This window comes from Nelusetta ayraudi, unplaced genomic scaffold (assembly GCF_046127955.1).
Source record: "Nelusetta ayraudi isolate G7.1 ecotype Tasmania unplaced genomic scaffold, CSIRO-AGI_Nayr_v1 ptg000019l, whole genome shotgun sequence".
Classification (NCBI taxonomy): domain Eukaryota; kingdom Metazoa; phylum Chordata; class Actinopteri; order Tetraodontiformes; family Monacanthidae; genus Nelusetta; species Nelusetta ayraudi.
The window spans coordinates 8,319,039-8,339,278 of record NW_027466069.1 but is presented as its reverse complement, the minus strand read 5'-3'; the positions used below and the strand labels follow the sequence as shown (position 1 = coordinate 8,339,278).

The following is a 20,240-nucleotide window of genomic DNA, read 5'->3' as shown; positions in this document are numbered from 1 at the left end:
TCGGAGGGGCTGCTGGTCATGAAGATCTCCAGGGACGTTTCTCATGTGGATGTAAACTGGACTTGGTTGTTCATGGTGCTGAAAACAACTCTAAGTCCACGCCGGCAACGTCACGTCCAACGTGACGTTGCTATTGTACAGATAACGCATCCTCCAGCCAATCAGAGGGCCGCCAATGTAAAGCTCCGCCCCGCTGATTGGCTGGTGATGTGCGCCGTCGTCGTCGAGGTGAAATAACAGTAAAAAAAAAAGTGGTGCGTTGAATATTTATTGACTTGAAAAAAAATAGTGAGCGGTGAGTTCAAAACTCATGTCATCTTTGATTATTGATGCAAGTATTTGTGTTGATTTATTTTTCTATTTGTTTTCTATTTATTGTTTACTCACAGAGTGGCCATGTCTTTCATATGAGTCTAAATATCAACATGTACAAAGTGAAGATAGATTTTTTTTTTTACTCATTCTATATATCTGTATATAGCAGCGTGGTGGCTATACTAGGGTGTGTGTGTGTGTGTGTGTGTGGGCGTGCGTGCGTGCGTATGTGTGTAGGTTTTTTGATAAAGCTGCTTTAACATCCTCCGAGTGACGAGCAGAAAAACCACTGAAAGTGTCTCGACAAGCTGAACAAACTGTAGATGGGAACTAAAACTGTAGTAAACGGGGCCCAGTGTGGCCCCAACAACCAGCAGGAGGCGCCTTTTTCTTTCGCCGGCAACACACCGCACTGCCAACACCCACTTCCTGTTTGTCCTTCGTCATCACTGTTGTTCAGTCTCTCCTTCAGTTGTCGCTCTCCTCTGTCTTTTGTCCCTCGTCTCTCCCAGTCGTCATGTTCTCACACAAAACACACACACAATATATATATATATGTATATATATATATATATATACATATATATATATATATACGTGTCTGTGTGTGTGTATATACATATAGATATACATATATGTATACACATACAGACATATATAAATATATACACACACACACACACATATATATATATATGTAAATATATATATATATATATATATATATATATATATATAGTTAATGCACTTTTTACATAAACTGGTGTGTGTGTGTGTGTGTGTGTGTGTGTGTGTGTGTGTGTGTGTGTGTGCGCGCGTGTGTGTTTGTGTTTGCACAGAATGGACCTTATCAGTGCCTGGTGGAGTTTCCTCTTGAACAGGAAGTTAGCTTCCTCGACTTCCTGTTCTCCTGTTTGTATGTGTGTGTGTGTGTGTGTGTGTGTGTGTGTGTGTGTGTGTGTGTGCGCGCGCATGTGTGTGCACGCATGTGTGTGTGTGTGTGTGTGTGTCTGTGTTACAACTGGAGTGAAGCAGCTGAAGTTAAAATAACTCGCAGTTACTGCAGCAACAATGGAAAGAAGTGAGTGAGCGACACCAAGAAAATTGAACAAACTGGAACCAGGACCAAGACCACGATCAGGTCCAACACCAGGGCCAAGGCCAGGATCAGGGCCAGGACCAGGACCAGGTTCTTCCTCCCCTTTTCACAGCAGGCTTGGTGAACTAAGAACCACAGCACAATGGACTATGAGCCCAAGAGATCCAAGAAGGTGCAGTAGAGCTAGAAGTCGTTGATTTTTATCTTAATTTTTTCCACAATACGTTTATTGTCATTTTTTTACATTTTCTACACATACAACATTTGTGTGTGTGTATTACACAGACACATACGTAGACTTAACTTGCATAATTATTCAAATCAAAGAAAAATAATTCAATGGAATTAATGAGCTAATTAAGTGTAGTTAGTAATAGGGGTTCCTCAGTTCTTCAGTTTTTTTTAGTTATTCAGTTCTCCAGTTTATACTTTAGTTCAGTTCTTCAGTACAGTTTGTCAGTTCTTCAGCGCAGTTCTTAATTTGTTCTTCAGTTCAGTTCTTCAGTTCTCTAGGTCTTTAGTTGTTCAGTTCGGTAGTTCTTCAGATTGTTAGTTATTTTGGTATTTTCCAATCAGACACACTACAGCACTAAACATATTTTCATAACATTTTTACAGAGGTTTTGGATGATTATTTTTTCACATTGTTGATAAGCGATGATGTAGATTAAGTTTCTTTCCATAAATTCCAACCTTTAGAAGAAGGTGGAATATCAGATACATGGTGCTGGAACAGTTCAGTAGCTGATTCTCTCCCATGAAGCCCTCAAACAAGCATGAGGAGCAGGTAGGTGGGGAAGCTACAGTAGGTCCACTGACCTCCTCAACGTCTCCACCACAGCAGTGGCAGTAGCTGAAGGGGGAGATGTCGAGCTTTCAGACAGGAACATGTTCGTCTTCACTTCCTACCATGGTGGTGGAACCGCCTCCCACCACGGCTTCCTGCCTCAAAGCACCTTTTTCTTCTTCTCTCGTCCCACCACTCGGCGAGAAACCTGCGCTGAACAACCAGGGTTCCATGCTGACCATCTTCTTCTCCCACTGCAGACCTTTGTCTCGCCCATCAAGCGTCTGGTCTGGTCCAAGTCTAGCCGCCGGCCGGTGGAGCGCAGCAGCGTTTACCGCCGGCCGCTACACACTGTGCCTCTCTTCGCCCCCGACTACCTCATCCACCCTGAGAGGCTCATCTTCGACTACGTGGAGAAGGAGGTCAAGGTAGAGCCTAGGTGGCCAATCAAATGCACACTGGGTTGGTGCCATGATTGACTGACTCCTCCTCCCTCTCACTGTAGTTCCTCGGTCACCTGACCTGGGTGTCAGTTTCCCTCAACCCATCCAGCAGGGACGAGCTGCTGCAGCTACTTGACGCTGCCAGGGTGAGGTGCCGCCTACCTGACCCTGACCCTAAAACTGACCCTGACTCTAAATAGGATCCTGACCATGACCACAACCCTGATCCTGACCCTGACCTTGACCCTGACCCGGATCCTGACCCTGACCCTGACCCTGATCAGGACCCTAAACCTCATCCTGCCCCCCATCCTGACCATGATCCTTTTCCTGATGCTGATCCTGACCATGGCGCTGACTTCGACTCTGATTTTGAACCTGACCACAACCCTGACCCTGACTCTTAACGTTAGGGATCAGGGTCAGGGTCAGACTGATGAGCTTGCTAGAAGACAACTGCTACTGTACATAACTTTGGTTGCCTTAGCTCCTCCTTCGCATCCTGCCATCAGCAGGAGAGAAGAGTGAGGTGGCAGGATGTGTGTGAAGTACAACAAAGTGTATCCTAGCCCAGGTCAGCAGGGGGCAGGGCTAAGACAGCGAGCTAGAGCTCCGCAGTGCCTGGTAGCGGCTGCATGCTGACCTGGAGAGTGGAGCTCCAGCCTGAAGGTCTCTGTGGTGTCCAGCAGCAGCTGAAGGTGCTGCCCCTGAAAACCAGCCTGGACCAGGATTGCATCCTCAGCCTGTCTGCTCGCTGCCTCCTGCTCACCTGGAGGGACAATGAGAAGCTCCTGATGAGGATCCCCACGCACCAGATCGCCGCTGCCTCCTACCTGAGGGATGACGCACTGCACCTGCTGGTCCTCAAGACAGGTGAGTAGGAGAGGAGTCTCCTCCTTCTCGTCAACTGCTCCAGGTGGAGCTGTTCTTCTTACTGGGTTGAGAAGATTACTTTGCAAATGTAATTGGTTACAATTTCAAGTTACCCTCTTTAAAATGTGATTGTAGTGTAACTGTTTCAAATACTTTGTCAAAGTAATGTAACTAATTACATTTGATTACATTTTGATTACTTTTCTAAATTTTGAATAATCGCTCAGACTACGCGCAAGAGAGAGACAAGTGAACTGGCGAGTGGTAGGGCGCACTGCAATTTCCAAATTGACAGGAGAATCAATAAGAAGCTTTAGAATAGTATCAAACTTTCATTTGTGGAGGTAAACCGAAGAGAATGGTGGTCATGACAAGCTAGTGCACGAGGAAGCCAATACAAAGCGACAAAAATAAAATGATTAATAATAAGGCCCTTTTTTTGTAAAAATTGGGCAGATGTAATTAAACTTGTGCCCATGAATAATTCCACAAGTAACTGTAATTTAATTACACTTTTTTTTCCCAGCAATGTAACTGACTACAATTATATTGTGATTAAATTACGTAACAACCTTACACAGAACTGGTAAATCCCCAACACTGATGGCAGGTCTGAACGTGGACACAGTGGTCGCCGGGGACGACAGCCTGGACAGGAAGAAGGCCCCAGGCGTTGAGGGGCGGCGCCAGACTGTGAGCTGCAACGCCGACCCTCGGCCCGCAGGGGGCACCATGGAGAGGAGACACACCATCTGCGGTGTGGACTGGAGGCCGTCGCTGTCCAGAAGCAACCACGACAAGAACCAGAGCGTGGAGAGGGGAGGGGGCGGAGACAGAGGAGGAGGAGGAGGGGGCGGGAGCTTGGAGAGGAAGAGGGTGGGAGGGAGCTGGGAGAGGAGGCAGCAAACACGGCAGACAGGTGGCAGCTGGGAGAACCGCCGGGCCCGACCCACCAGTGGCAGCTGGGAGAGGAGGGCGGGTGGCGGCAGTAGCAGCGGCGGCGGGAGCTGGGAGCGACGGCAAGCCTGCACAGGAAGCTGGGAACGCGGGCGGAGCTACGGCAGCTGGGAGAGGCGGAACCACAACCCACTGGAGCCGACACCCTGCCCCGACGCCTACTGCAACCTGGTCATCCTGGCTGTGGAGAGCAGGGTGGGTTAGCCAAGCCTCGCCTAGCCTAGCTTAGCAGCTAGCCACCTTCAGCGAGTTCTCCTGGCTGCTCCCTCCAGGGGGCACCACAGCCAATCAATGAACATGTTTAGTTTGTCACAGTGTTTTCAACCCGACACACACACACACACACACACACACACACACACACACACACACACACACACACACCCTCAGGTTATCTGTTTACACTAGTTTGGGGCTGGATTAGATGTTAGCTCTGTGTTTGTGCTGTCGGTCAGAGTTGCTGCTTATGACCTTCTGGGGTGGAGAGTTTTCACACAAACATCGGAATTCAGGCACCAATTTGAATCAAACTGTTCCAATGTAAAGAGCGTCACAGATGGTTGACAAAAAAGCCTCTGCTTCACTGCTGTCAGTCTTTACCTATATTTGAATATGTGTGTGTGTGCAGGATGCAGCAGAGGAGTACTGCTCCCTGATCTGTCAGATGTTCCAGATCATCTACGGCCACCAGACCATCGAGTGTGTGGACAGAGCCGGTTTCCACCACAGTGTGCCGGATCGCTATTGGCTGCAGAGGAGTGAGTCCCTCCCTCACTCCGTTCCCACTGGGGCTTGGTGGAGCCACAAACACACACACGCAGGTGTCTGTTAGCGGTGTGCTGACGGGGGCGTGTCCTTCTGCAGGTGACAGCTGCCTGAGCGACGCATCCTACAGCTACGAGCCCGAGTTCAGCTGCTGCAGCTCATAGTGAGCAGAAAGCCTCAACAACACAACACTCACACACAACCTCACCTCTGGATGCCACAAGCGTGTGTCTGTGTGTGTGTGTGTGTGTGTGTGTGTGTGTGTGTGTGTGTGTGTGTGTGTGTGTGTGACCAGTGATGGCTCCCAGGAGGCCTTTGAGCCCTACTACAGCGAGACGTACAGCGAGAGCTCGTCGGCATCACTGCAGGACTCCCACCGCAGCCTGACGGAGGTCAGCGACTCAGGGGACAACAGTGCCGCCCTGCTGCTCATGCAGGAGTACATGATCACTGTGAGTGTGTGTGTGTGAATGTCTCTGCAAAGGAACAAGGACAAGGTCATAGAGTCGTCCGTAACTTTGACTTTTAAACGAGTAGTTCTCAACTTTGAAAAAGAGGATTTTCTTCTGTTTTTTTCTGTTAGCACTAAGCTAACAAGATTAAAAAGCAACAGTTACTGTTAGCATCAGAGTGACATTTCTCAGGGTTAACTGACTCATTTAGAATGATTTTCATTTTAAGGTTCATTTATGATTTTTTTTACACATTGGTAGAATAAATCAGTCGTAAAAATCATGTAAAAATCTAGACTGTGTGTGTGTGTGTGTGTGTGTGTGTACTCGTGCAGCTGCGTAAGCGGCTGAGTGCATTGGAGCTGCAGCACTTTGCCATGCTGCTGAGGGAGTACCGCCTGGCATCCAACATCCAGCACTTCTGCAGCGAGCTCCTGCGGCTCTACGGAGACCAGCGCAAGTTCCTGCTGTTGGGTGAGAAAGAGCAGCACCCTCACTCTGACCTTTCTCCCCCTGAAGGAGCATGGCGGGCTACACCACCTCCTCCTCCTGCTGCTGCTACTCCTCCGCTTAGTGTTCTTTTTCTTTTGGTGGTTTCCTGCAGTAGCGTTTCTAGTCTTCCTCGGAGTAGAATAGAAAGAGTAGAATGGAACTTTATTGTCATTGCACCTGAGTACAACAAAATTTGCTGTGCCGTGTCTGAATAAAAATAAAATAGACGACAACAGATACACAAACACATAAACAACCACATCTGTCCTGAGAATAAAATAGAAATGTTTTCGACTCAAATGCACCTACTGCCTCCCAAAATAACATAAACAAGATATAGATAAGAATTTAAAAGGAAAAAGAATGGAGGAAAAATTAGAATTTGGCACCATCTCCACTAGGAGGCGCCCTTCGCAACCACATAAGCGGCGTCAGCCCAAACACCGCTGTTTTTTTTGTTTTTTTTATCTCCGTCTCCCAGGCATGCGTCCTTTCATCCCTGACCGAGACATTGGCGTGTTTGAGAGCTTCCTGGAGAGCATTGGGATCCGGGAGGGCGGGATCCTCACCGACAGCTTTGGACGAATCAAACGCAGCATGAGCAGCACGTCAGCCACCGCCATCAGGGGGTCGGTACCGCCGCGCAGTCAATCACGTCCAAGCGAGGATGATGACGTTGACTAGACCTGGTTCTCCCCCTGCAGGTACGACAACTCCTCCCTGGCCTCAGGCTCTCAGGAGTTCAACCGACGCATCAGCGACATCACCCACGACATCCAGGCTTTGGGCTTCCAGGACACACACGCCGACATTGAGGAGGAGGACTACTACCTCTGACCAATCACAGGGCAGCCTCCAGGACCTCCAGGACTTCCAGGATCTCCAGCGCCTCCAGGACCTCCAGGACCTCATATCTGCACACTTAAGGCTTCAAATATGAATCACTTCTTCTGGGCTAGTGCCTAAACTCACCACAAGGGGGCGGTAGAGGAAAGAAGATGTACATCTACTGTACATCCTACCTCATATTTGACAGATTTGTTTAGTTTTCGCTCTCTGTCTCTCTCACTCTCTCTCTCTCCCTCTCTCTCTCTCTCCCTCCCTCCATGTGTGTTTACATGCTCTGTATTGACCCGGCAGCTTCATGACCTTCCCATGATGCACTGCTGCTGTGCCCGGCAGTGTCTCTCCTCTGTCAGCCTGACTGAGAATCAGGGCGAGTCAGCAGAACCCTGGGCAATACACACACACGCACACACGCACACACGCACACACACACACACACACACACACATTATATAACGCTGTGTCCGCTCACCTCTGGTCTGCCACAGCACAAACACACACAGAGTGTTAATTCAGTTAACCACACAATAAACACAATCCAACAACAACAATGTTGCGTTGTCAGGAACAGATGTTGTTTGCTGCACTGCCCTGTGATGTCACAGCTACTTCCTGTTGATAAAGGTCAGAGGTCACTCGTCATAAGACTTCAGTCAGAGTGTTTGTGTGAAAAGAGGGTATTTGGGGGTGCTTATAGTGTGTGAATTGAAGCACTTAGTGTGGAGCAAATGGTCTTTGAATGATTTTCCTATAATGTGCTACTTGCGTGACAGCGGCAGCTGTTCACAATCAATACTGACTCTCATCATTGACTGTTAAACACTAGGTTAACACAGGTTTCAGTGGGCAGACTTATGTGGAACATGTATATGAGTTATTCAAAATAAAGTCCGGTTGAAAAATGAGATGTGCTCTCATCATTTTCAAGCTCAGTTTGCGCTCAGCCAGTCACAGAAGTCATCACTTGTTGTGATAGTTGCCTTTTCCTTGCTTTAGCTATATCTTGGACGCCTGGCCGCTATCTGCGCTCTGTGATGACGTCACGTGGCGAAGGAGGCGTTAATGATGATGCTTGTTTTGGAGCAGGGTGGTGATCCTGCGGGTTATATTTAGCCCTCTAACCCCGGTGTGTCCGCCCTGCTGAGCCGGCCAGGTGTCACGGAGCCGGCTCCGGGGAGAGCGGCCCCAGCGGTCCGCAGCGTCACACTCCGTCACACTCCGTCGCCGGCGTTCACATACGCACTTCTGTTTTCCGGCCAGACCGGGGTGCGTTTTAACACTGAAAACGGTGATCCATGTATTGACCAATTTGTCTTGTTTACAGCGTGGCCACCGGCGGCGGCGGCTGCGCGCTGACGTCACCGCGCTCTGCGCTCTGGGCCAATCAGGGCCGCGGAGGGCGTCGTGCGGTCCCGGCCGGGTAAAAGGGTCTGACGGCGGCTCCCCGCCGTCCTTCAGCGGACTTCCTCGGCGGGACTCGGATCATGGCGGCGGCGGCTGCGGCGGCAGCCTGCGGGCTGCCTGGCAGGAAGCCGCTCACCAACCGGGAGGCCAGTCGGAGGAACCGGGAGAACTCTCGTCGGAGACAAGCCGCTCTTTTGTTCCTGAGTAACATCTCGCTGGATGGGCGGCCGGTCCACGGACAGCCCGCCCAGCCGGAGCCTGAGCCGGAGTCCCGGCTTGTGGCCGGACAGTGTCCAGAGCTGGGAACCTCAGCGGGACTTCCCGGCGTGCCGCCCATCCTCGTCCTGCCGTCGGACTCGGGCTCCACCGACCCGGGCAGCGCCGAGATGCTGCTCGGGAGCCGCAGAGGCTCGTTCCCTTCCCCGGGGAGCAGCCACCTGCTGTCCCCGTCCAACAGCAGCCTGCTGCCGTCACCCGTCGGACCGCGGAAGTCCTCCACGTTGCTGTCGGTCCAGAGCTGCAGCTCGGTTTCCTCCGAGCCGCGGCAGAGGTGAGTGAAGCCGGCATCGGACGGCGTCTGAGTTGGAGGAGAGACTTGTGGTGGATGGGTTAGACGTTGCTTCAGTTGTTGTCAAACTGCTGTGAACTCTACGGCCTGAAACATCATCATTGTTTTGGTTTCTGTATGGACAGTTTCCTGTTTTTACACTGATATGAAGTCTGTTTACATTGGTTTGAGACAGGATTCTGATTCTGGTTCTCTGTTTACACCCATTTAAAACTGGATTCTGATTCTAGTTCTCTGTTTACGTCCTTTTGACACTGGATTATTTTTCTGATTGTCTGTTTATATTGGTTTGAGACTAGATTTTGATCTTGGTTCTCTGTTTACACTGGTTTGAGACTGGATTCGATGTTAGCTGTGTGTTTGTGCTGACCGGCAGTGTCAGGTTCTGTGTTTACGAAGGTTTGAAAGTGGATTAGACAATCTCATTGTAAATTTTGTCTCATGTGGACCTGGTTCTCCTGACTGTGACGTTGTGGTGTGGAGATGATGTTGATGAACAGGGATGTGCGGCTCGTTGTCATACGAAATATGAAAATTCAGGCAACAAACTGAATCAAACTGTTGTATTGTATGTGAAGAGTGTTGCAGATGGTTGACAAGGTTAGCCTCGGCTTCTCTGCTCTTGTTGGCCTTCACCTACTGTATATTTGAATACACATGTGTGTGGGGAGGGGTGGGGTGTGGAGGGATGTTGAATGTGGTTGTTTCTGGAATGGAAAGGAAGTCGGCTTGAGGTCGTCACAAACCTCCAACAGTCATGAAGTCAAGCTGCACAGCAGCACAGTGACCCAGAATCTGTGGATTAGAGTGTGTGTGAGTGTGTGAGTGAGTGAGTGTTGATGGGTGAGGTTTGTCATCGTGTTGCAGTCCAATCAAGAAGGTTGTCCATAAACATTTTTCCAGTTGTTTACACTGGGACCAGCTGGGGAAATTCCAGGACATGGAACTCATGAGCAGCACTGTGAATCCTCCAAGAGCCAGAACCAGAACCAGACCTCCTTCACTGTGAAACCAGTGTGGATGGTCACTGGGGGTGGAGTCTGCACTGCCCTCACTGCCTGGGAGCTCAGACCTCTGATCAGGTTACCGGAGTTTGAGGTCCTGGTTTGGGGTCGGAGTAATAGCCTGGTGGATGGAGGTACTGGTCCAGACCTCCTTCACTGTAGAACGGGGGTGGTGACCTGCAAAGGGCTGATCTGGCCTGTGATAAGCTGAGCAGTTGACAGAGCTTCTCAACTCCACGGTTGTTTCATGACGGGTCCGTCATCACCAGCATGTCTGGACAGGAAGTGTTGCTCAAAGAGACACACACACACACACACACACACACACACACACACACACACACACACACACACACACACTGGTAGACAACTGAGTTCTATACTGATTAGACTGAGCACAAACACTAATTAAACACACCCCCTGAGCTAACACACACAAAGCCAGCATGATGACATCATCTGTGTGTGTGTGGACATGCCTCTGCAGTGAAAACATCTGAACCACACCCTAAACACACGCACAAGCCAGAGGTGTTACCAGTCACTGCCCCCCCCCCCCCCCCCAACCCCCCCTGGTGGGAGATGGTGCTGTGACGTCCTGGTGATGTCATCGATCGGCGTGATGTCACAGGGTCTGTGCGTCACAGATGGGTGACGGACGCAGGCAGTCGTGGCCCCCTGCTGGTGGCTCTGGTAATAGTGACCTGGTGCATATTGCACCAGCCTTGGATTATATCATCCCAGAGGGATCCATGTCAGTGTAGCAGCTGGATTACACTCACCTGCTGAGGTGGATGTGGGCGTGGCCACAGCTGAGTCTTGCCGAATCACATGATCAGCTTCAGTCCAACATCAGAGGCCTTAATCTCACCACCGAGGTCCTAATCGGCTGATGTAACACACACACACACACACACACACACACAGTATAGTGTGATTGTGTGTGTGTGTGTGTGTGTGTGTGTGTGTGTGTGTGTGCGTGTGTGTGTGTGTGGAAGGATTTAGATAGCTGAACATTTAATCTATGGCCGCTTGCAGTTCAATCACAGTGTGTGCTGTAAGAGAGGGATTGTGTGTGTGTGTGTGTGTGTGTGTGTGTGTGTGTGTGTGTGTGTGTGTGTGTGTGTGTGTGTGTGTGTGTGTGTGTGCGCGCAGTGCGGATTATTAATCCGCGTCTTGAATTCACCGCAATGACTGTTTCAGACGTTCTTCCTCCTTTTGTCAGATTATTTTTTTTATTTTTTCGCTGAAAAGAGGTGACGTAAAGCGATGACAGGGGACAGGAAGTGGGTGACAAGAAATGACAGAGAAGAAAAGGACTAAGGGAGGGGGAGGAAAGGAGAAGAGGGTGGCAGAGCGTCTCTCAGATTAAAGGCATAATCCCACAGTTAGTCAGTGGAGACACTGGCAAAGGCTAAAAAAGGGATGAGAGGGTTTGGAAATAAAAGGCCTCTCGGGGAACAGAAATAGTTTTATTTTGAAGGGCCAGACAGTGTTTGTTCTGGTTTATTTCAGCTGCAGCAGCAGTTATTAATACCTTCATGAGTCAGAGTGAAGAAAGCCACTCGAAATAAATCAGTCTGGAAGCTGCAGGAAGTGACCTCGGCCACAGCGAGCAGTCAGCTGACCAGACTGACCTTAGATCAGCAGCTGATGCATTCATGGACTTGTTTCCTCCTTCTGCATCCCTTCATGATGTCACAACCAGCTTCATGTTCCAGTAAACTCTCATATTGATCTTTCATGTTGGAAGATTTGGTTCGGCTCCCGGTTTTTGACTAGGAACACCGCTGCTCCCTAGTGTCACTCAAAGGCAGTGGCCGCTTGTGCTAATGCGAATATCTTCCCCCTGTGTCATCATTATCATCATCCTCACCCCCATCACCATCATCACCAACACCACCACCATCATCATCATCATCATTATCATCATGACCGTCATCATCATCATCATCATCATCATCGTCATTATCACCGTCACCCTCATCACCAACATCAACATCATCACTGTCATCACCACCATCACCATCATCACCCCCATTACCATCACCACCATCACCACCATCACCATCATCACCCCCATTACCATCACCACCATCACCACCACCACCGTTATCATCATCATCCTTCAATCTCATCACCTCAGTCTGCCAGTCACGTGTTCCCTCCTCCCACCACTAGGGGTCTCAGGCACTTGTCGATATTATGACGTGGTTGTCATCAGCGGTGAGGAATTCTTCCGTTCCCACTAGACAAACAAACAACATCCTGGGACTTGTGTCTGACTGGTTCCAATGGAGATGGGGAACCAAGTCCGGTCCTAGGCTTATCCTGGACTTAGTCCAGATCTAGTCCTGATCCTGAGGTGGCAGTGACATTGGTGTTTTTCACCAGACATGCTGTTTATCAGCCATGGCTATAATTATCCTGGAGGTGGTCCTGGTAATGCTGCCCAGGACCTGCAGGGGGCAGACTTCTCATGGCTGCTACTGCTCACCTTCATCCTCCGCATCCTCCTCATCATCACTGGCTCCGCCTCCAGCCCCAAACATTCCTCCTCAGCATCTGTGAAGCACAGTTCCCAGGAAGATGGAATGCTGGGAAGATTCCGAATCACATGACCCAGGTCACAGTCCCAGAGACGGAACCGTCAGAGGGTCCCAGCAGCACAACACAACCCAGTCCACACAAACACAGACACACACTAGTCCTGATCAACATCTGCTGCTGTTTAGAGATTTGACCATTGTGTGTGTATGTGTGTGCGTGTGATAAGAGCTGCCGAGTCATTAAAAACCAAACAGACGCTGAGTGTGCGTGTGTGTGTGCGTACGTGTGTGCATGTGTTATATAACTGCTGTGATGTCAGCAGCACTCTGGCCTGCTTCCACACTGAGATCTGTTTTAATCCACAAGGTCGACACAGTGACACAACCTGGTCAACACACGCACACACAGATTAGGTGTTTTAAATCAGCAGTGTTTTATGTGTTCACTCTGGCTGAGACCCGGAACTGAATTGTGTGCGTCTGTGTGTCTAAAGGGTGAGGAACCTCTCTGGAGGTTCTCCAAGGCCGCGACACACCAAGAAGATCCACTTCATCAAAAACATGAAGCAGTACGACACCAGAGGCAGCAGGTGGGTGGAGCACGCACACATGCACACACACACACTCTCACAAGTTGCGTTTCCATTACCCGATGAATTGCGCAAAACCTAAATATCGCGATAAAAAGGTATGGCAATAGAATATCACAAAAGTGTAATGGAAGCACTTTTTTTTCGCATTACACGTCAGACGACGTGACGTACGGGGTCACGTGACCAGTTCACTTCGAGGGAAAATACACACTTGTGCTCTTGGCTAAGTCACATGACCTTCAGACAGTAGGTGAGGTTTGCTTCTCCTTGTTATTTTGTCCAGCCAGTGGGGGGCGGGACACGCGTCTCTTCAGTGTTTGTTGTTGTTGTAAAGGTCATGGGTGAACTTCCCACAGCACCACTTCCTGTCCCTCATGTTCCTATGACTCATTGGGGAGGAGCCGTGTGTGTGTGTGTGTGTGTGTGTGTGTGTGTGTGTGTGTGTGTGTGTGTGTGTGTGTGTGTGTGTGTGTGTGTGCGCGTGCGCGTGCGTGCGTGTGTGTGTGTGAGAATGTGTGATCGCGACTCTCACACACAGTTTAAAGATAAAAGGTTTGATGTGGTGTGTGAGTCAGCAGCCAGTCAGCTGGTCACATGACCTCTTAAAGCTCCTAATTTGTTTTTTCTTTAATCCGGATTATATAAAACGATGGAGATGCTGCAGACTGGCGGCGCCCTTGGCCAGATGCTCAGATTAAACACACTGAGCAGCTTCAACAGCCCGGACAACGCACATACACACATGCACACACGCACACACACACACACTCACACAGCTGCAGTGGCTCCACTCACCTGCTTTCTTGTGTAAGCCTGAGTTTCTTCTCTGTGTCTGTGTTTGTGTTTGTGTTCGTGTGCGTGTGTGTGTGTGTGTGTGTGTGTGTGTGTGTTTGTTTTATTCCCTCAGGATCGTGCTGATTTGCGCTAAGCGCTCTCTCTGCGCTGCCTTCTCTGTGCTTCCCTACGGAGACAGCATCTACCTCAGGTGAGCAGCATGCGCGCGCACACAAACACACACACACACACACACACAGTTGGCACGTTAAGCGTTGATAGGCGACAGAAGGAGAAGAAATGCAACTTTAGATGGCTTATCTTGCAAAGCTCTCAGCTTCTTGCCAGCCTTGTGGTCATTGTGGGTTTTGAGGTGTTATGATGAAATATTCCTGTGAAGCTGAAAGATACTAATGCTACAGCTTGCTCTGTGCCCAGCGAGCCCATGCTGTCGCAGCCCAGGAGGAGACACTCCTCTGGAAACATCTCCAGCACTCTGGAGATGCTGCCTGGACTGGAGGGCTTCCACCTGGACACCTACAGCAGGGTGAGCGCACGCACACACACACAGACGCACACACACAGACATACACACACGTCATGTGAGTCATTTCTCTCTCATGTCTCTCTCTCTCTCTCACTCTGTCAGTCAGTGTCATACGCCCAGTTCCTCTACCCCACCAACGCTCTAGTCCGACAGAAGCCGTCGTCCACCAGCGACCTGACGCTGCAGATTCCCGTCTCCAGGAGCACACACAGCATGCCGGGACGCAGTGGCGCCCCCAGCAGGCTGAACAGCACCGTGGGATTGGACCTTGGTACACACACACGCACGCACACACATGCACACAGTAGCATTCGGATGATCATGAATTCAGTCTGGAACAGGAAGTGGAGAGAAACTGTGTGTGTGTGTGTGTGTGTGTGTGTGTGTGTGTGTGTGTGTGTGTGTGTGTGTGTGTGTGTGTGTGTGTGTGTGTGTGTGTCCAGGTCTGGACGATGTGACAGACTACGACCCCAACCTCCTGAGCGACCCCCAGTGGCCATGTGGAAAACACAAGCGTGTGCTGGTCTTTGCATCCTATATGGTGAGACTCCTGGACAGAACACACACACACACTCACACACACACACACACACACACACACACACACACACACACACACACACGACACATCGCTGACATCAGCAGCTGGGGTCGAGGCTAGCGCCACCAGGTTCAAATGCTACTGCAGCCTATCTGAGTTAGTGGGTTCTGTTATTTTAGAACGTTTTTCAAAGAAATCTTTGTCCTGCAATTGAGAAAGAAACTCACAGTGCTTCCCTGTGGCACACCGAGGAACAGCACTTTGATTGGTTGAACCAGTTTTGATAACATCACGTGACAACAGTTGTACCTGACTCAGTCACACAGCGTCAGAGATGAAGAGAAAGAGAAATTTAGAATGAGAGGTGGAGACGATGGACAGTCAGTCTGATTGTGTGTGTGTGTGTGTGTGTGTGTGTGTGTGTGTGTGTGTGTGTGTGTGTGTGTGTGTGTGTGTGTGTGTGTGACCGGTGCTCCCTAGACAACGGTGATTGAGTACGTCAAGCCCTCGGACCTGAAAAAGGACATGAACGAGACCTTCAGGGAGAAGTTTCCTCATGTTAAACTGACTCTGAGCAAGATACGCAGGTACGACAGGCCACTGGTTCCGGTTCTGGGTCTGGCCCTGGTCCTGGCCCTGTTACTGGTTCTGGTCCTCTGACTCTGTTCCTCTGCCGCAGCCTGAAGAGGGAGATGCGAGCCATGGGCGAGGACTGCGGCTTGCAGCCCGTCACCGTGGCCATGGCCTTTGTCTACTTTGAGAAGCTGGTGCTGCAGGGTCGACTCAACAAGCAGAACAGGTGGGTGTCAGGTAGAGCAGAGGCTCCTGATTGGTCGTCACAAACCATCTGCAATGGATGGTTTGTGCGATAGTGGAGGTAGGGCTCCTCCTGCTGTTGGCCTCCAGGACCAGCGGGCTGCCAACCGTCATCACTTCCTGACACATGGTCCTTGTTGTTTTTGTTGTTCCAGGAAGTTGGTGTCAGCAGCCTGCCTCCTATTGGCTGCCAAGATCAGCAGTGACCTGAAGAAGCAGGAGGTCAAACACCTGATTGATGTCAGTGTCTCTCTCACACACTCGCTCGCACACACACACACACACCCACACACACAAAAACACACGCAAACAATGTAACTGGCAAGGTTTTTGAGACCGTGTGTGTGTGTGTGTGTGTGTGTGTGTGTGTGTGTGTAGAAGCTGGAGGAGCGTTTCCGGATCAGCAGGAGGGAGTTGATACCCTTTGAGTTCACCATCCTGGTTGCCCTGGAGATGGCGCTCTACCTACCTGACAGCAAAGTGCTGCCTCACTACCGTCGCCTGGTGCAGCAGCAGCAGCAGCAGCAGCAGCAGCTGTAGCAGCAAAACACACACACACACACACACACACACACACACACACACACACACACCTTCTGACTGACGGAGGACCGTCTACTTTCAATACACGTCTTGCAAAATCTGCCTGGCAACAGCAGCAGAGCATTCACATTAATCAACGATGGCTGTCAGCTGCTGCTGTCTGCTCACGTCACATGACAGGAGGCGGAGCCTGAAGTCCAGCATCAGTCTCCTGGTCCCGTCCGCCCGCTGCCTCAGTGCCTTTCCGGAGGGATTGGAACCTCCAACCTTCACCCACCCTGGAGTTGGCCACCCTCTGCTGGTCATTACGAAGAAACATGATGGTGACGGTGGGGGGCCAAAAGAGGGGGAGGAGTGTGTACTGGTGTTGCCCCTCCCCCTCTCCCTATGACATCACACGTCCCGTGCACTGCTCCCTGTCGCGGTGATGTCACATGACTCCGCCAACCTGAGGACTGGTTCTGTCTTCACTGTGAAAACCTGCCACTCACTGTTCCTTCAGCCAATCGGAGGCGGCCGCCGCCCCTCCGAGCCGCCAGCGTTGTTGTTGCACTTTGTCTTTTTTGCGTCGCAATCCTGAAACTGAATTTTACCACTTACAGCAATATTTTTCTATGACGCCTGCGTGTTGTACGTATGTTTATTTATTTATTGTTAGTAAAATGGTGCAAGCAATGATTGACGGGAGATTGTGGGTGTGAAATCTCTTTTGGATGCAGCTGTTCTCTTCGATCTTCCACACCTTTTGGTTTTTTTTACGTCAGAATGAGAAAAGAAACTGATTCCAGTAAAAAATGAAAATGTATGTGCAATTATTTATGAATATAATCTCCTTCCAGCGCAGCATCACAGCTGCTGGTTTTATTTTTGAATTTAGAAATGAGACTCTCTAAACAGTCGGTCTGATGAGTCTGATGAGATCCAGCTTGAACTGAGATGACAATCAGTCAAATAAGTTGTTAAAAAAAAAGCACAACAGCAACACAACTTCTTCCTCTCTACATTAGAGAGAGATGTGACCATCTATGCAGTCTTCCTTCCTTCTTTCTTTTCCTCCTTCCTTCATTCCTTCCCTCATTTCTTCCTTCCTGTCATGTGCCACTGTCTTTCACTCCTCCCTTTACGTAAATGCACAATATTTTTATGCACTTCCTGTTTGATGCTGTAAAGGGAACTATATTAAATATTTTGTTGGTTTTGTGTTGGGGCGTGGCCATGGATGAATCTTCCGGGGGAAAACGGAGGAAGAGTTAAGAGTGATTTTGTCACACAATAAAGACCATCAACTGTGTTTCACTGTGTTTATGATTGAACGTCCCGCATCCATACTTGGCTGTTGGAGGTTTTTTGCAGCTGAAGCTCAGAATCAGAATCTTCTGTTTCCTGTCACTTACTTCCTGTGTTGAAACCACAAGGTCTGCGCTCTAATGACGAGCCGAAGCTCGACTTCCTGTGAGGAGTGGTCGTGCTGACCATCACTTCCTCTTTTTTAAACAAACAAGATGGGGAACTAATTGAGCCGCCTGCTGCCCTGCTACAGAGTGAATCAAGAACCAACGGCTAATTCTGATCAAATAGGAAGTTTAATGCAACCACAGGTAGAAGAAAGATGAAGAGAATTTAAAAGAAGAATATATTATTAGACCTCATCAAAGTTTTGCTGGTTTCAATTATTATGAAATTATTGTGTTTAAAAATGTTAGAATAAGTCCTATCAATTTGGAGAGGCCCCTGTTGGATGGTTGCTGCTTCACACCATCTTCAAGGGAAGAGCAGACAACTTTATCTGCATCACCACTGGGGAGCGATAGTGTTGACCATGAAGGGTGGGTGTTTGGAGAAATATGCCACAGAATAGGTGGGTTATAAGTGGACCTATGAGTGTAAGAGAGAAAAAGAGAAGGTCTATGGCTGAAGGTCCAGGTCCATGACTGAGGGTCTAGGGCTGAAGGTCCAGGTCTATAACTGAAGGCTCCAGAGCTGAAGGTTCAGGGTTGCTGAATGAAAGTGTAGAAAGCCAAACCTGTGTATTTGTTCTGGTGGCACCAAAACAAGCTTTAAGACTCATCTCGCACATGCACGTTCAATGGGCAGTGGTTTCAGCACAGATGTCGAACACCGCCCAGAAAATTCCACCTGCTCTCACCACAGCGGCACTGGCTGACTATGCTTGAAGTCGTTCAACCACGTGATGCAACAAGAACGTCCAAGTGAATCAAACGCCAGACTGTATATGGGTCAATATCACTATAAGGTGCCTTTGAGACTTCCCAATCTCCCCCCAACAAAGCAGAGATTTTCCATTTAACTACACATTTATTGTATTGAGTAGATGTTATGCTGTTAGAAATGCATGTTGGTCAAGCTCCCACACTTTTTTATAAATTAACTGCAAGCAGACAATGTACATGCAAACCGCAAAATATGTCAACCCTGTCATGGACAATTTCAAAGTAGAATAAATACATTAAAATTACATAGTGATTATAAAATGTGTATTTTCAGAAAGCTATTTAGTCATTTTCTCAACACTATGTTTTTGTTAATGGGAAAAGTATTTGGATAGTTGTGAAATTATGGAAAACTATTTGTTTCTCAATAAAATCAGCGAGAATCTCTTCTAAATAAAATCTAACAACAAATATATCTGGTCAAACTTTCCAACAATACTATTTGGCCCTAACTTGTTTATAAAGGAATCACACAAAGACTTTGCTAACTTATGAAAATATATTGGTGTTGTTTTTTTTATCATGAAAATAACAGAGTGGACAGTAACATGACAGGGTGGACCTTTGGAACTCATACCTTGAAAAAGACAATTCAACATATTCCCGTAAACACCTTAATTGGGAGTCTGTATAGCATGTACTGTTACAAAATGTCTGTAATAGCTGTTGAAATATGTGTAACATTGTCAGCATGTGGCCTAAACTATGCAAATGGCCTTCCTGTTATGAACCATGTCCACCCTGTCATGGAAGGATTGCTGACAGGGTGGACAATGACAGGGTGGACATTTTTGGCTAATGTTAGCATTTAATTAGCACACGTGGACCTTACAGTTAGCTAAATTATTCAGTAAGCAAGAGGACTGTGTGCTGTTTAACACATATATTTTGAATTTCTGAAAAGGTTTTATATTAATTGATATTTCACTATGACAGGGTGGACATGTTAAGCTTGACAACATCAAACTACACATAAAAAATGATGAAAATTGTGAAAGATAAGAGTAAATATTTACTCTGCAACTAGCCACTGTTTCAGTCTCCATTGAAGAAAGGCAACATGGTGCTTGTGATGCCACTGAAAACGTCATTAGAGTTCTTATAGGGGCAGTTAGCCCAAAATGACTGGGTGGACAGCAATTTCAGGGACACATGCAAAATGTCCAATATTATTATGAAAATAGAATATACATAATAAAAGTGACTCGTTTTATTAAATAACTTGTTGTGACAGTAAGATAATGTAAAAAAAAAAAAAAAAATTAAAAATGATTTAGTATAATTTAACCACTTATGACACACACTGAAGTTAGCAACAGCGTGTGGGACATGCCAAAATCATGTACATCCAAAGGAAAAAAATGGTAAAAAAATGAAGTAAACACATTTTAAGAGAAATATTATTGTACTGATATGTGTGCAAACCTTTAATCACTTATAGTAATACTTCAGAGTTTAATTATTCTGCTGCATTTTCATGATGACTGAGTTATTCTGATGGGGACACCAAAGGCACTTTATAATGATATTGACCCATATGACACAATAAACGACACGTTGCGGCTGCGATTATTTTAATTGACCACTAGATGTCCTGCTAGATCTCAACTGTGTCACCCAAGCCTTAGAGTAGTGAGCCAG

At 48.3% G+C, this 20,240-nt stretch overlaps 2 protein-coding genes across 4 annotated transcripts; both read left to right on the top strand.

The window, feature by feature from the left end:
* The first annotated feature begins 1,311 nt into the window (after positions 1-1,311).
* On the top strand, positions 1,312-7,934 carry ccm2l (CCM2 like scaffold protein). 3 transcript variants are annotated; one of them, XM_076026906.1, is made up of 11 exons: positions 1,312-1,586; positions 2,462-2,629; positions 2,707-2,790; positions 3,331-3,517; positions 4,128-4,669; positions 5,103-5,232; positions 5,339-5,402; positions 5,535-5,691; positions 6,027-6,165; positions 6,665-6,812; positions 6,888-7,934. In XM_076026906.1, exons 1-11 carry the CDS (start codon positions 1,557-1,559, stop codon positions 7,018-7,020), a joined length of 1,782 nt encoding a protein of 593 aa, XP_075883021.1. In that variant the 5' UTR covers positions 1,312-1,556; the 3' UTR covers positions 7,021-7,934. The 3 variants fall into 3 exon arrangements, with proteins under 3 accessions (XP_075883021.1, XP_075883023.1, XP_075883024.1); XM_076026908.1 differs by having other exon boundaries at positions 1,313-1,586; positions 3,334-3,517; XM_076026909.1 differs by lacking the exons at positions 1,312-1,586; positions 2,462-2,629; positions 2,707-2,790 and having other exon boundaries at positions 3,340-3,605.
* A 229-nt stretch (positions 7,935-8,163) lies between these two features.
* cables2b (Cdk5 and Abl enzyme substrate 2b) lies at positions 8,164-17,659 on the top strand. The gene is made up of 10 exons (XM_076026910.1): positions 8,164-8,983; positions 13,049-13,144; positions 14,055-14,132; positions 14,360-14,468; positions 14,571-14,739; positions 14,912-15,009; positions 15,490-15,596; positions 15,689-15,808; positions 15,981-16,065; positions 16,204-17,659. Exons 1-10 carry the CDS (start codon positions 8,514-8,516, stop codon positions 16,363-16,365), a joined length of 1,494 nt encoding a protein of 497 aa, XP_075883025.1. The 5' UTR covers positions 8,164-8,513; the 3' UTR covers positions 16,366-17,659.
* Positions 17,660-20,240: the final 2,581 nt, after the last annotated feature.

Excerpts from the sequence above, each read along its gene's own strand:
- ccm2l (XM_076026906.1), top strand. The coding sequence starts at position 1,557 with ATGGACTATGAGCCCAAGAGATCCAAGAAG. Across the intron at positions 1,587-2,461 it reads AGCCCAAGAGATCCAAGAAG|ACCTTTGTCTCGCCCATCAA; the intron begins GTGCAGTAGAGC and ends CTCCCACTGCAG. Across the intron at positions 3,518-4,127 it reads CCTGCTGGTCCTCAAGACAG|GTCTGAACGTGGACACAGTG; the intron begins GTGAGTAGGAGA and ends CACTGATGGCAG.
- cables2b (XM_076026910.1), top strand. The coding sequence starts at position 8,514 with ATGGCGGCGGCGGCTGCGGCGGCAGCCTGCGGGCTGCCTGGCAGGAAG. Across the intron at positions 15,010-15,489 it reads TGGTCTTTGCATCCTATATG|ACAACGGTGATTGAGTACGT; the intron begins GTGAGACTCCTG and ends GGTGCTCCCTAG. Across the intron at positions 15,597-15,688 it reads ACTCTGAGCAAGATACGCAG|CCTGAAGAGGGAGATGCGAG; the intron begins GTACGACAGGCC and ends CCTCTGCCGCAG.